This window comes from Periplaneta americana, chromosome 8 (assembly GCF_040183065.1).
Source record: "Periplaneta americana isolate PAMFEO1 chromosome 8, P.americana_PAMFEO1_priV1, whole genome shotgun sequence".
Taxonomy (NCBI): domain Eukaryota; kingdom Metazoa; phylum Arthropoda; class Insecta; order Blattodea; family Blattidae; genus Periplaneta; species Periplaneta americana.
The window spans coordinates 5,762,272-5,778,172 of NC_091124.1; the positions used below are offsets into that span (position 1 = coordinate 5,762,272).

Here is a 15,901-nt window from a genome sequence, read left to right on the forward strand (position 1 = left end):
CCGTAAGACGTTAACACGAAAGTTTGCAAACTCCAAACTTTCATGCTTATGCTTACGTGATTTGCAAACAGAACACAATCGTGGAGCGCTGAAGTACTGGGTGTTCATTTCAAAGTGTGTCATGACGTCACTGTTGTGAGTCAGCGATTTGAAGCGAGTTTCAGCTTTTATGTCAGAGAAGTTGCCTATTAATCAAGGCGTTCAATCTGAACTTGAGAACGTGTACGGTATAACTTGAATGTCGTAGCAACAGATGGCGGTCTGTAAAGTCTGTGTGCTACCATAACCTCTTTCGAACTGTGTTTTGCGCGGGCAAGTCGTACGCAGGGTATTTGTTATCATCGATTGCGTACGGCAACATTCCACAACACAAATCAAAATGCTCCGTGTCCATGTTGACCGTCCAAGTTAACAAATACGTAAGTAATCGTCTTAACCCTCTCCCCATATCCCGACAGTAAGAAAAAAAACTCACTTCAGTACGTGTTTCCAAACAGTTCACATTCCTGCCACTACTGGCGTTACCGTACGTATCGGTAAGTAATCTTCAGAATGAACGCCGTGCTTGCTAGGCAACTTCTCTCGCATTTAGGTAATACGCCTCTGCGGAAGTGTAGGAAGATTGAATTCTCTAGGCTCATCGGCTAGCCACATGACGACATATAGCGAGCCATGACACATTTTGAACTGAACACCCAGTATACGACAGAATATGAGGAAATGGCGTCGTTGTTATGTTTCCATGGTTACCAAGTATGTTTGCTTTTATGTTTATATTCCCATCGTGAATGATGGTATGACTTCTTGATTTTACTGTAACGTTAAGTTAACGCTTACGTTATGTTTAATTTTCATTGTGAATGAGCCTTTACACCCAACGCGAAGGCGACAGTGATCATTTCCGCGAGCGCGCTATATAATATTTTATGTATTACTGGTATCTAAATATGATTTTAAATTCATGCCTTTTCTTCGTAATGTGTGTATCTGAAGAATTTATAAGTTAATTAGTATGGATTAATTTGCTGCTAATGTGCTGGTTGTCATAGAAAAAATTTACTGTTGTGAATAAAGTCAATCCTTTAGGTTCCTAAGGTCGGTGAAAGGAATACCAGTTCAGATAGACCTGCCACATACAGACAAATGTTTATGTGTGAGCTAACTGTTGCTCTGTTCCCATGGCAGGTCGCACGCGTGAAGGAGTTGAATTGAATGATTAAGAATTATTAATTCTTTTGATAAGAACGATTTTGGAGCCACGCTGCCTGTGTCACCTCACTTATCAATCAATGGGTAGTAAGAATAAAGCTTAAGTACTTTCTCAAGGTTTATACTTATGGGTATGAGCACTTCCTGTGATTATATACTCGTAACCACTAGAACATACTCATATTCGTAAGAATAAAGACATTCTACCTAACGCGAAGATATACTCATCTCTACAGCCTTCTTGATCGTTTAAAAGTTAGTATGTACTCGTGTTACCTATCCTCTTTGACCACATTGCACCGTGACGCTCAGATTGTTTTAATATACTTTCACATGTTATCTGCAAGTTGTAGTGGTTTATGTTTTGCTTTTTGTAAATTTTAATAATGGATAAAAAATAAATAAATAAGCATGAAAGAGAGAGTGAATCAGATAAGTGACGTTAATAAAACAGGAAACAAGAAAATAGTACTGGGAAATCGTCATTACGGGATGTTGGATAGAGATTACAATCCATTTCTAGAATTCCAGTTATGCTAATTGTATTTTTATTATGGAGCAGTTATTTATATAATTTTAAAGTTACGAGTAATTGCATTTTGCAATTCAAATTTTACAAAATGAACTGTAACTGTTAATTATATTTAAGAATACAATCTAACCTTATAATTTGATAGCCATTCATATTTTTATAGGTTATGTTTTTTATGAATAACAAATACGTGTTTAACCTTTTTCACATTCACTTTTGTAAAGCGTTAAAGCCTTCAGAAGTTCACGTCTACTACATCGTTCATAAATTCTGCCTTTTTTTCCATTTAATTTTAAACTGAACACAAATCGACAAATATTGAGAATTGAGCCTGCTACAAACCATACTCAGAATAACATGAGAACGAACTTATAAATATGAGAATATACTAGCTTTTATTCTTGTCAAGCATGAGTATATATTCTGTACAAGATGGACACTTGAGTATATTCTACTATGCTTCCATGTTATGAGTATGTAATAGAAATTGAGTAGATACTAAAATGTTTTTATTCTTACTAACAAGAGTATATACTAAAAAAAGTCCAGTATATACTATATACTCATGTTTATTCTTACCACGATTGGGAAGAGTTATTTTTCAGTAAATTGCGATTTCGTTTGTTATAATATGTCATTCGTTATCTCGTGAAACCAAATGCAAGTATGCGCCGTAGCTAATAGTAAGAACCCTGGGGGAGGGGAGGTCAGTTAGCTTGCTACACGTGGCAACGTAGCGAGGGGGGAAGCTCCTCAGTCCACTTTTTGCTTCCCCTCACGCGCAGGTAGGTTTTACGAGATAACGAATGACCTGCTAACATGATTGTATTTCATGTGCACCATTACATGCTGGGTATTAACAAACTCCACAAACAATTTAAGAACAGTCGGTGAAAGGTGCTCAAAGCCCTTATTATTTCTGTGAAGAGGACCACATCAATGCCGGAATAAAGGGCAGCAGGCGATGGATGAAGGCAGCCTGGCATCTCTGCACACCTGCGGCGCACGCCCCGCTGCCGGCAGGCCGGAATGTGTGAGTCACGATCTTGTTGACTCCGCGAGTATTTTAAGCCTCAATAATTGAGTCCACTGGCCCGAGGTTACCAGAAGCGCTTCGCACCTTGCTAGCCAGATTTGTAGGTACATTACACCACTGCTCCATCATCATGCAGTAGTCACGATAAGTAAAGAACCCTGATCCAGGCACAAGTGAATACCAACATTTCTCGTCTCTGCAGGCCAGCTGAATTTACTTTGAAACGTGTTGTGACCAACAGTCAGGCTCCGCTGTGTCCCGCTGGTCCGACATTGATAGAGACAGGGCTCCAGCAAAAATTAACAACCACTTGTCACCCGTATTGAATTTCCGCACAAAATAACCTCTTCAGTTGAAAGCATCACCAGTACTGCCACTACTACTATCACCGTTCTCACCCTGCAACCATTAGGCCTACTACTATTACTACTGCAAATGCTACTACCATTAATACAGGGACATCATTTTATTTTTACTAACATTTTTAATATTAACCTGGCTATACCTTTAGAGAACCGGAAACACCGCTTGCTCCCCCCTCCAAGACTGGAGTTCGATGATACTGGCGTAAAACACAAATCACTCTACTAGGTATAGGAAGGAAGAAAAGTAGTTCATCCATTTACGTAAACTAGGAAATATCGCGATTTTGAGTTTGATAATTTTCATTAGGTTTTTCTTTAATCAAAGTACAGTACTGTATTAAGAATAAGTGTTTTTACTCACGAAGTGAGTTATCCATGCGAACGTATTCATTATGCAGTGTATATTATACTGTCTACAGCACATTAGCGTACAATATAGAGAAAGAAGTTAAATTGAAAAATAATCATAATATGAATATTTAAACACAATTTTGAAAATGGTGGCCGTTCATTTCGATACAGGCTTCAGTTCTTTTGTGCATATTATCGCACTATAGACTATTGCATCTAATTCCAATTGCCAGTTTCGTCCTTCGTACTAGTAACTCATGTTGAAATAATTCTGTAGGCCCTACCTACTCTACGTATTGTAAATTCAATCTTCACTTCTGCCCGACCCGAAAATATAAAATTACTCAAACATGCTATCTACTGTCCGTCCAAGTGGTTATGCCGCAGGATTGTAGAAAGGGAGGAAATCACGTGACAGCTAATTACTTAACGAGGCCCTTTTATTTAAGTTAAATTAAACAGCTGTATAATATTACGTAAACTTCCAAATCCTAGGAGAAATTAATGTTTTCAGAAAAGAGCTAAGACAGCCCAGCTATTACAGAGGGGCGAGCAGAAGCAGGTGGGGGAAATCGGGATGCGACGTAGGCAAACGGACAGTACCTGTGCGAAAATATGATTCAATATTGAAAGCTCTTTCGTCACTGGAAAACGCGAACATATTTCTGGAACGTACTATACTCAGTAACTCAGTACTGCTTACTATCTGCGGTCTTGGTTCTGTGTGGAGTTGGAACTGTCTTAGTAGAAGGGGTGGGAGTGAAGTACATTCAAAAACTCAGGTACAATAAAAATTGAAGTAAAAATAAAATGATGTCCCTGTACTACAGAGTCATTTATATAGAACTAACACAATTCTTTCTTTCTTTATTTCAAAACGAATGATGCTAGCCACAATTTGTTATAGCTATATAGAGTATCTTTGGGCGATTACTAACCTCTAAACAAATGTTCAAAATTATTTATTTGTATGTATTTATTTACACTGCAAGTGGGCAAGCACCCGGTGGCAGTGGTATACACAATATAAACAATACACAATAAAATTGCAATACACGGTACAATTATACAATACACAATACAATAAGAATACACAATACAATTTAACACAATAATTACAATTAATAATAAAACATAAAATAAGCTAATTTTACAATACAACCTACATATGTATAGGCCCTACATAAGTTTCAATAGTCTTTCACTTTACTCTCATCTCACTCACTGTAGTGGCACTATGACGCATTTCACTGACACTTTAGGACACATTTCACTGACACTATAGAATACATTTCATTGACGCTATGAATTATCACTGACCGGAACTATTCACTGCACTGTAAAACCATAACTTCACTGACTCACCTCGCTTCACTGATACAACAGTTCAAATAAGTCAAATAATTACACCCTTATGCATACTTATAAACAGAACTACATTTAAGCTAAACATTTCTAGTCTAAGACCCTCTTACACGCTATTTTTAAATAATTTACAATTCAAACCAAGGAAGTAACTCGTCAAGCTAAATAAATACATGTCACCTTAAAAGATTAAATATTAAATGTCACCTTAATTTTAATTTGCACTTTATAAACAACTTTTTAAGTTATTCTTGAATCTCCTTAAGGAAGGACAGCCCTCAAAGACCGCTGCAGGTAGGTCATTCCAATCATTTATAGTTGTATTTAAAAATGAGAATTTACCTACATCCGTTTTCTGTTTCCTACATTTGATTTTAAAATCATGATCGTTCCTACCATAGTACGTTGGCTTTTCTAACCGAGCCGTTATTTCTACCCATGCTTTCTGACCTAGATGTGCTCTATAAAATGATGTATTGGGCTGAAATTCACTTAATGGCTAGTTTTTAAAGTCAAATTAAGCCTGAGTTTTGATTCCCTGTCACGAGGTGCGCAGCTGTTTATCCTTTATTGAATTGCTGGGTAACTTTCGGCGTTGGACCTCGGACTCGTTTCGCCATCATAATTCACATATCATCATCAACCATATCATAGCCCGGGTTAAGTTCACGGTGCGACGTGCTGTACTTCAGGCTGCAGTGTAAGCCTTCGAGTCCCTTCTCCGTACAAGAGAAAAAAAAGTGGCTACCACTAAATTGGAAATGTAATTCGTCAGACATCTACAAAGTGTCAAAAAGTCTTCTTCTTCTTCTTCTTCTTCTTCTTCTTCTTCAACCACACGATTTGAAATCTCCTCACAAAACGCTCTTCGGTTGAGAATATCGCGATGTTTTAGTTGAGGTGCCACCTGAATGCATGAAAATGAGCAGATGGGACTGCTCTACCTCGTGCAGGATCTTGCATAACAGTACACTATAAAATAACATTCATGTATTGTTGTTGTTATGAATGTAATTTATTACATTAAATACATGTTTTGCGTTATAGTATTCATTCATTCATAGTTTTCTACCCAAGGTCAAGTCTTTCACTGCAAACCCAGCTTTCTCCAATCTTTCCTATTTTCTCCATTCCTCTTAGTCTCCGCATATGATCCATATATCTTAATGTCGTCTATCATCTGATATCTTCTTCTGCCCCGAACTCTTCTCCCGTTCACCATTCCTTCCAGTTCATCCTTCAGTTGGCAGTTTCTTCTCAGCCAGTGACCCAACCAATTCCTTTTTCTCTCCCCGATCAGCTTCATCAACATTCTTTCTTCACCCATTGTTTCCAACACAGCTTCATTCCTTATTCTGTCCATTTCGCACGCTCCATTCTTCTCCATATCCACATTTCAAATGCTTCCAGTCTTTTCTCTCCAGTTAGTTGTAATATCCATGTTTCTGCCGCAGTCTACACAAAGCACTTCACTAGTCCATTTCTTAGTTCTTTTCCCTCATATTCAGGCCCTGGAGGAGCAAAGGCTAGCGAGAAGTTAAAGCTAGAACTAACCCTGACAATCTGTAGTTCGCTCTCGTACACACTGTTCTCCGTCATGTATTTAATACTAGGACGCTCATTGCTGGTAATGTTTACTAACTCAATCTTCAGTGTCGCCCAGTTAGACAATATGGGAATAAACTCTTTAGATTTTCAAATTGCAGTTGGGAAAAATTCCACATATAATAAAAAAATTTTGTAATGTAGAAATTGTACAAAATGTATTTTTCAAAGTCTAAATCCAGGGAAAAAAACCTCAACCAGGTAACTTGCCCCGACCGGGATTCGAACCCGGACCACCTGATTACGCATTCTTGCAAGGATCTGCTAGCCTCACAAGCCAGCTTCGTCGATCTCAGAGCTGCAATGTTTATTTTCACTGTTCAACTTCATTCACGTCACTCGTAGGCCGCGTCTCTGGAATGGCAAATAGAAGTTCCAGAAATAAGGAATACCAGAGCATATGCAAGGCCAACCGTCAGGCATGGCAACACGGATTTCTTGGTAATGCTGTTTGATGGTTGGACAAGCCCGGGATTGATAGTTTCCGCTGGACACTACAGAGCTACTAAACAAGGTTTTAAATTACAAAGAACTTGATCTTCCATCACATAACGTCAAATACCTTACTATAATAATACCGGACAGCTGTATACTAGCAGCAATGGCGTGAGTGCGAAAAATCGCGGACCTGACATCTAGCGCAAAGGGATGGAATTACGTCCACATATACAAATATTAACATAGCGGGAAGCTGCATATTATGAGAAATATTGCATACTTCATATTACTTTCCGTAATTAATTGTTACATATTTTTTCTTTGGTTTACCGAGACAAAATCAATCTGATATTAGGAATGAATTCACAGTAATGTTTTATATACGCATTGCTGACAACTGCAAAGATAAAATTTATAGTAATCTGATCCTTGTAATAATTAGTAAAGGCATGTGGACAACAATAAAACTTAATTTGACAAAACCTTAAAATCCAATACATTTTAACTTCTATTTATTTATTAGGTCTAAATAAAAAAAAAACTAATTTGTATTTTTCTATCAACACAAAGACGAAGGAATTAGGCCTACTAAAGAATGTTGTTGACTTACGGAAATTATTAATTAGTGCTGTGTTAAAATGTCAGGGTGTATGTGTGCTGTTTATAATTGTGACAATTGCAGCATTACAAATTGCTCCAAATCGTACTTTCGATTTCCGACAGTTCATAAAACGTAAGTCAACAAAATTCGTTATTAGGCCTAATTCCTTTGCCTCTGTGTTGATAGAAGGATAAAAATTAGCTTTTTTATTTAGGCCTAATAAATGAATGGGAGTTAAAATATATTGGAAATTCTAAGGTTTTAGCAAATTAAGTTTTATTGTTGTCTACATGCCTTTACTAATAATTATTATAAGCATCAGAATACTACCATTTTTATTTTTGTAGTTGTCAGCAATGGGTATATAAAGCATTATTGTAAATTCATTCCTAATGTCACAACTGATTTTGTGCGAGATCGTGCGTATTTGCTTGTTTTCCGCACAGAACCAATACGCGGTAAGCGTGAAATACCACATTCAGTATTCCCAACGTAACACACATAACAATTTCCCTCTTCTTACCGCTTAAGCGCCACATTCATTTTACTGCTTTAGGCTTTTAACATATTATTTTTAGAGACGTTTAACATAGTAATAATTATAAATTGGAAACTTACCACTGCAATTTCACCTAAATTGCAATGTTAATTATTGTTTTTAAATATTTGCAAAAATTAAGTAAACTCTACTACTCCACGAAACTTATTGCATTCCTGATACAAGTAACATTAAGGAAGCCGTGAAAAAATCAACGAGATTCCAGATGCCGATGTTATTACTGCAATATGTTATATAAATAATATTGTTAAAATATTAAAATGAAAAATAAATCATTACATAACCTTACCGTTTGTTTTAAGTTCGCATTTATAGACTGGGGAAAAAAAATGAAAGACGTATATCACGGACTGCTGGAGTATAGTAAACACATAAAACATTTTATAGCAACAATGTTGAAGAAAGATATTTTGGTTTTCCGAAGTTGCCGTCATTAAACAGAAACCAACATGGAGATTTCATTGCAACTAATTAGAAATTCGTCTTTCAGGTATGTAATAAACGATCTTCGCACAAAATAATGTACGATACACGAGCGGTATGTTTGTTTTCATGTTCTCGGAAATTAAAAAACCTCAACTACGTTTCGCTTTTTCAATCTTTCCCTCGACCATGAAAACGTCAACATACCGCTCTTGTAACGTATATTACTATTGTCTCACTAAAGCAAAGAAAAAATATGTAACAATTAATAGCCTAATTACGGAAAGTAATATGAAGTATGCAATATTCTCATAATATGCAGCTCTGGTATAAAGTAATAATTTTACATTAAATACTATTCAACTTTTCTTAAGTGTTTCATATATTTCCACATTAGTAACTCACGTTTTAAACAATAGTCCGAATCCCGCTATATTAATATTTGTATATGTGGACGTAATTCCATCCCGCTCCGTTAGTTGTCAGGTCAGCGATATTTCGCACTCACGCCAATGCTACTAGTATACAGCTGTCCGGTATTATTATAGTAAGGTATTTGCTTTCACTCGTCCTGCCTTAGAAGCGGCTCCGTCTGTACAAACACTAACGCAATCCTCCCATGTTAATTCATTACGGATCACATTATTCGTTAGTTCTACGAAATACTTTCTTCGCTGGTTGCTTGCTCGGGCAATTCTTTGCAAAAAAAAAAAAAGTAATTAGGCCTACTTGTAATAAAATTACATCCGCATCAGTGTACCGAAAGTAGGCAAGAAGTTGTGCATGACCGCTAATATCGGTGAAGTCATCGATCTGAAGTGAGAACCTCTGACTGCTCTTTATTTTCTCCTCCATAATGTCTTCGATGTCACTAACTCGTCACTTGATTGTGTCAACAGAGAGGAGTTTTTTAAACTCCACTAGCAGCTTTCGAATGAAGGATTATTTTCACCATTTCTTTACAGGTAAACACTAACAACGTTTCATCTATTATGTGTGTTTTTTGGCCTTTACGATAAGTTCGGCTACCTTATAGCTAGCTTCCTTCATGTAATGAAGAATAAACAGTAGCACCATCTACTTTAAATCGACAATTACTTTCCAGCGTGTTTAAAATTCCATCTACGGAAGGTCATTCGTTATCTCGTGAAACCAAATGCATTCGTGCGCCGTAGCTCACAGTAAGAAACTTATGGTGGGGTAAGCGAGCTAGCTAGCTCACAGTAAGAAACTTATGGTGGGGTAAGCGAGCTAGCTAGCTTGCAAGTCGAAGCGTAGTGAGGGAGGGATGCTTCTCAGTCCACTTTTTCCTTCCCCTCACGCTCATGTAGGTTTCACGAGATACCGAATGGACTATTTTGACCTGCTGTTCACATTTTATTATGCTTTTTCCTTTCTTTCTGTATGTTATATATTATGTCTGATTTATACTTACTTGTTGTTTACATTTTATTATTATCTTATTCAGTTTTGTGTAAAATTGTAGTGTAGGCCTACTTTGTAAATTTGTAGTGTTTTTTGTAACCCAGTTTTACTCCTGGTTGAGTGTTAGAGAAGGCCGTATGGCCTTAACTCTGCCAGGTTAAATAAATTATTATTATTATTATTATTATTATTATTATTATTATTATTATTATTATTATTATTATTATTATTATTATTTGCAAAAATATATTTATGAAAACAATTTAATTTTAATCTTAATTAATTTTATTAATTTCTTACAATAATAGATAAAAGTTCGCGTCACACCTTTCAGCTTGTGGAGGCACACTGGTTGCGGAATACTAGAGGACCTCAAGGCTAGCTGCTGGGAAGCATTCCCACCATCGGTTCGCTCTTGTATCTCAGAAGAACTATATATAAAGAAGAAACAATTTAATGTTTATGAAGAAGCTAATGGCCTTGATGCCGTAGAATTGACATAATGATTCTGAAGGTTTATTCTCGACCCGAACACCATAAAGGTCAGCCTGAGGAAGCAAACACTGTAAAAAGAACAAAGGCCGACATGAACCTACATTATTTTATTATAAAAATAATGATAAACTGAGATAGAGGTGTTTGGATTGATGGTGGGCGCACGTGCCACTATAGGCCCACCACGTCATTTTATGAAGTTTGGACTGTCTGTTACCAAAATTATAAAAATTGTTATCGTCGTAATTAGGGGGTTCTTGCACACATCAGAAATCATTTGCCCAATGGTTTATAGGGGAAAATTGAATGTTATTGGAATTGGAATTTATTATTATTTATTACATATTAACTTTAAATTAAAATCATTGATAAAATGGCAAACTTTACTAGTGTTAATTATATAAGCACGTGTGGCTTACAGCTGTTTCGGTGTATATTATACACCATAATCAGAGCCTGTTTTAGGGGTGTGTTTGCGTGTTGAAAAGTGGAGTCAAATAGTGAGTGTGTTCTGAAATTGATCTGTGTGTTGAGGATTTGATTAGGGTGTGTTTTAGTGTGTCTGTACATTTCGTATTGTTCTAGTGTGTTGACATGGAAATCTTACACATACAACCCAAAAACCAAAAACTCAACATTCAGGTAGACTCCCATCAAGACTCACTCCAAATTTTAATTCTGTAACTGTACTTGCAGTGTAATGTGCTGACATGTGGCTAATGGTGCTGACATACTTGACGTCATAAAAGCCTACTACGTCATCCAACTTATTGATCGGAATAACAGCGGCTCTTCCTTGGATACTACTTTTGTTTTCTGCAGCGTCTGTGTGCTTGCGTGTGTGGTAGTTTATATAAAAACCATGCACATCAGTGGCGGTTATTCAAGTGAAGTACATGAAGGCCACCTTCACCCCTTTTTTCGTGTTTTAATCAAATATATTTTATCAATAAATTAAAATAAAATGAATTCTTCACTAAACCATATTTTGCTCTACTGTTTAATATCTTGTTCGGCTTAATCCTCTCAGTTAACGTTCACTGCAGCACTTCACATGAACCCCTCACCAGCCAGGCCACGTGGCTAGCAGACCAGCTGAAGGTCCGAATGAGACTTTCCTTTTCGCCTTCAGTACACACACCCGGTTGCCATGACAACGAGTTGCTTACTATGAATTACCGGTCCCTTTTGCAAGGGTATTAGGAAGGTCTGGCGAGCAGGCATTCATCTCCTTTCTCTGTTCTTGAAAAACAGAATCTCTCTCTCGTCCAAACATTGGACCAGGGTGGCAAACTGTAATATTTTGCAACTAAATAAGAAAACATAAATTATTGTGTAAAGAAGTTAAATATTGTTTAAATTTAATATATAACATATCTATTTTTATATTTTTTAACGTTAGCACCTCTTGAATATTATGTTTTGTATAGATTTTGAAATAATTTGAATACCCTGTAATAAAGAAAGTTGGCATAACATTTGAAACTACGTTGTACATTTGACCCGCGCAGACCAACGATTTCGCTTTTAGTCTATAGGCCTACGTATTCTTTGTTGTGACCACTGTGACAAGTGGAGCGAAATGTGAAGGTGTTACTAAGTATATTAATGCGATGAAAACGTGAATCCGTTAAACGATTTAGTGTGTAATCTTTTGGAAACACCGTTCTCTCGTTGGTGTGCAGAAGATAAGCAAGATATTTTAAAATACCGCAGAACAACACGTCACATTAATATAACTATGAAAAAAGTGAAAACTGGTGGTCGGTCATACAATATTCAGTTTCAAGATTCGTGGTATGCCGATTACAACTGGTTATGTGGGAGTCACTATAACGAGAAGTTATATTGTTGGCCTTTTCTTCTGGGGAACAAGAAACTCGCTTGGAATTGAACTGGATTTTGCGATTTCAAAAATGTCAATCGCGGTCTTCACAGCTATGCAGATTCAGCTGAACACATTAAATGTATTTTGCAATTAAAGGCTCTGCAGAAGAACATGAACACCATTGCGGATGCACTAAAGGAAAGTACTAGGTTACACGCAAGTCAATTTAATGAAAACGTACGTTTAAATAGACTGGTAATGCACACCGTAATCGATACGGTATTGTTTCTAAGCAAGCAGGAGTTGGCTTTTCGCGGTCATGATGAGAGTATTTCGTCACAGAAAACGGGAATTTCAAAGAATTATTGGCTGTCATTTCATTGGCCCTTTGAAAATTAGAAATCACTATGAAAAAATTAGGCCTGTTTTTTCTGGGAAATCTAAAACGATTCAGAATGAAATAATTGATTGTATTTCTGAATGCATCAATGAACTTGCAAGAGATGAAATTACTAATGCCTCTTTCTTTTCCGTTCAAGTGTAAGTTTTCTATTCAAAAGAATACTGCTTTGATTTAATAGTAGCTACTTGATTTTACTGGATAGGTAAGCTTATATTGGAAGTTGCATGTTCCGAAGTTGATTTAAAATATGAATACAGTTTACGATTGTGATTTTGAATTTTGTTATGGGTAATATTTCTTGTGTACTCTTTTAATTTGATGTGTTGTATAAAATGTGTTAGATTTTGTCTGTTTTATGTTATGTAGACTTGTGGTTGTTTTATTATGTTGTGGTATGTATTGTGTGGAAATTTTGTTGGGACAGTGAATTCTTCGGGGTTAAGGGGACGTAGCTTCCGAAAATGTTGAAAATTTGCTTATTTTATATGCTGTGCTTTTCATAAAACTTAAGAAAATGGTTAATATATTACATTAATTCAATATGCCCATCGTATAGGTTACAAAAGCATTCGCGACGTCACGGCTATAACTTATAACAATTCCAGGAAATTACCTAGAATTCTATTGACCTTCACCTAATTTATCCGGCACGAGCCGCCACTGATGCACATTACTTTTTATCGTTATTTGTAACATTGGATTACAATTTTGTGATTTTATTAAGACTCGTCAAATGATTAAAGGCCTATTGTATTTTTGGTTGAGGGAAAATACTCGTCTACGAAAATACTACCGTGGCTGACTGAAGTATAGCGCCACACACATGCGCAAAGCACACGCGACGATTTTCACTTGCAAAATCACTTCCCGTTCTTCAATTTAGCCAAATTATTTTTTAGTATTTGTTGCCCAACGTTAGCATAATGTGATTGGTATAGAGAGAAAAGACATTGACATTTGTCTCATTTCTAAGCAAATAATAATTTCATTCCAATAGCCACATTAACTCCAACCAAAGACGTTATAATAGTAGACTCCAACCAAAGACGTTACTCCAACAATGCTTCATGACAATCAATAGAATCATGGCCGACTTGATGCTACCTTCGCTTCTTTGTAAAGGTGAAGCGAAGCGAACATCTAGTCGGCCGTGATAGTATTCTACAACCTCTGACGCTTTGACCAAGATATAGATGGAGTCACCATCCTTTCTAGTTTCAACGTCATTTCCGTCTTGTTTGTGTCGTATCCAAGATGGTGGTGTATATTGTAGGGAATCAACAAATCTATTTATTACAGTGAAAGATAGAGCACCTTCGTTTAATTGTATCGAATTTTTAAGATGCCGGGGTAAGTTTGTGCGTATGATGCTGTAGCAGTATATGTACGATTTTATGAGCATTGCTGTCTTAGTTGTAATTGTGTTTGTTACAGCTATTCATCGGGACTGTATGCTCTTCCTTATCCACTGTTCGAAGACTGCAGAATCCTGGTTATATAAATTTGGACAGTAAAATCGCAACACTTTCAGTATGTCGAGTCATACTGTTATTATTACTCTTAAGCTGAAACGTATAAGGGTTCTAATTAGAAGCACCATGAAACATGACATTTCCTAGTAAATTATTTGGCCTTACATGAAGCTGACTTTAGCTTATGTAATGCTACCAGTGTTTGAGCTGTTGTTCTTCGAGTATTGTACATTATCTCTCAGAGTATTTTCAGTTCTACGGCAACTCGCCAAATTTTTATTATTTACTTTTTATTGTTAATGTTTGATATTCATATCAGACAGGAAATTGATATTCATATCACAGACTGGAAATAGCGTATAGAGATTCTGTCCCATTGCACCTTATTTCAGAAAAAAATACTGGAACATAAGATTTGAAAATATTAGGTCTATGATAACTTGATAAAGGATTGTTTATATAAATTTGAAAATGCAAAATGTCTTATCTCAGAATTTAATATCGAGAGTGTGGAGCAATGGTAAGACAGTAGCCATATAAAGTGCCTGCTTTCATGTTTTGGATAAACTCCAGAACATGATTGCACCCTTTCCCTCTTACTTCAAAATTCCAACCTTGTGCACACAAAATAAATTACTGGCACTGAAAAGTGCCTTTTCGTAAATATAATGATGCGCATTCGACAAACGCAGACAAATCTGCTCTTTTTAGTATTTTAAGACATAATTTGGTAGGTGCAATCCGTGTTCTAAAATTTTCCCTTTTAATCAAATTTGACATAAATGTAGGCTGACCTGCAAGATTACTGTGCAATATATATCTATTAAATGCATATTGTTATTGTTTTTCGAATTATTGACTTTACTTAATGAAATTAGCTTTAATGTGATACATAAAGATGTCATGCTGTCATACAAACGCATCCAGTAGTGGGTAATAGGCGTACAGTGTATTCTTTGAGATTTTTTTAAAAACAAAATTAAAATTTAACAGAAAATTCATGTAATAGTTCCATACACCATACCATAAATATAATACTGCAGGTTTGGAGATGGAACTCAAAATTCGTTTACAGATTGTAAACAGCCTATCTTATGACATACCTAGTGCTCACTTGGTAAATCCTATTTCATTGTGCTAGATTCACACATAGATTTTTATGAAACGCTTCTAATTATATGTATAAATTATATGTAGGTTAGGGGTCAGATTTCTGTGACCAAAAATAAAAAAAAAAAAAGAATTGGAAATATGCAATTATGCCCGAAAAAATACTGAAGTATGACATAAAAACCAATGTCCCAGCCACTATAGGAACGTGCTAAATTGCCTTGAAAATGCCTTGGAATTATAGTATTGATTAGTAGAAATTGATGTGATCCCTGGGAGAGTTGTAAGCCCAGCCAGTCCGCCCTAAATACGTAACTTACTTATATACGAAAATCGTCGTGCGTGAATGAAGAATACGGCCATATTTCTTTAATGTGACAGTGGGTTTCAGTGTCGCCAACATAGTAATAATACTACATACCTAATCAAACCTAACCTAACCTGTCTCATAACACTACACACGTAATCAAGCCTAACCTAACCTGTCACATAATACACATCTAACCTAACACACAATATTACACACCTATAGTAAGGTTCCTCACGTTTAGTATCATTTCATTTGCATGTATTGACGATCCTGCTACTCGTGACGGTAGCCATCTAGTGGAAGTGGATCGTAATTCCAGGAAGAAAATATGGCGACTTTCATAATAATTACATATAGTTCGTTCAGTGTATGTT

At 36.2% G+C, this 15,901-nt stretch overlaps 1 protein-coding gene and 1 long non-coding RNA gene across 3 annotated transcripts in view; one reads left to right on the top strand and one right to left on the bottom strand.

The window, feature by feature from the left end:
* LOC138704432 (uncharacterized) overlaps positions 1–15,901 on the bottom strand; it is a 534,140-nt gene that overhangs the window by 43,013 nt on the left and 475,226 nt on the right. The window lies entirely within an intron of this gene.
* Positions 13,839–15,901, top strand: part of Prp4k (Pre-mRNA processing factor 4 kinase) — a 53,205-nt gene continuing 51,142 nt past the window's right edge. Inside the window, exons 1-2 of one of the 2 annotated variants that reach the window (XM_069832293.1) lie at positions 13,846–13,985; positions 14,070–14,165. Coding sequence is in view for 1 of the 2 variants with exons in the window: in XM_069832292.1 (XP_069688393.1) it covers positions 13,978–13,985 (8 nt within the window). In the remaining variant the exon portion in view is untranslated. Of the gene's footprint in view, positions 13,986–14,069; positions 14,166–15,901 lie in introns of both variants that reach the window. The other variant, XM_069832292.1, reaches the window with a different exon arrangement.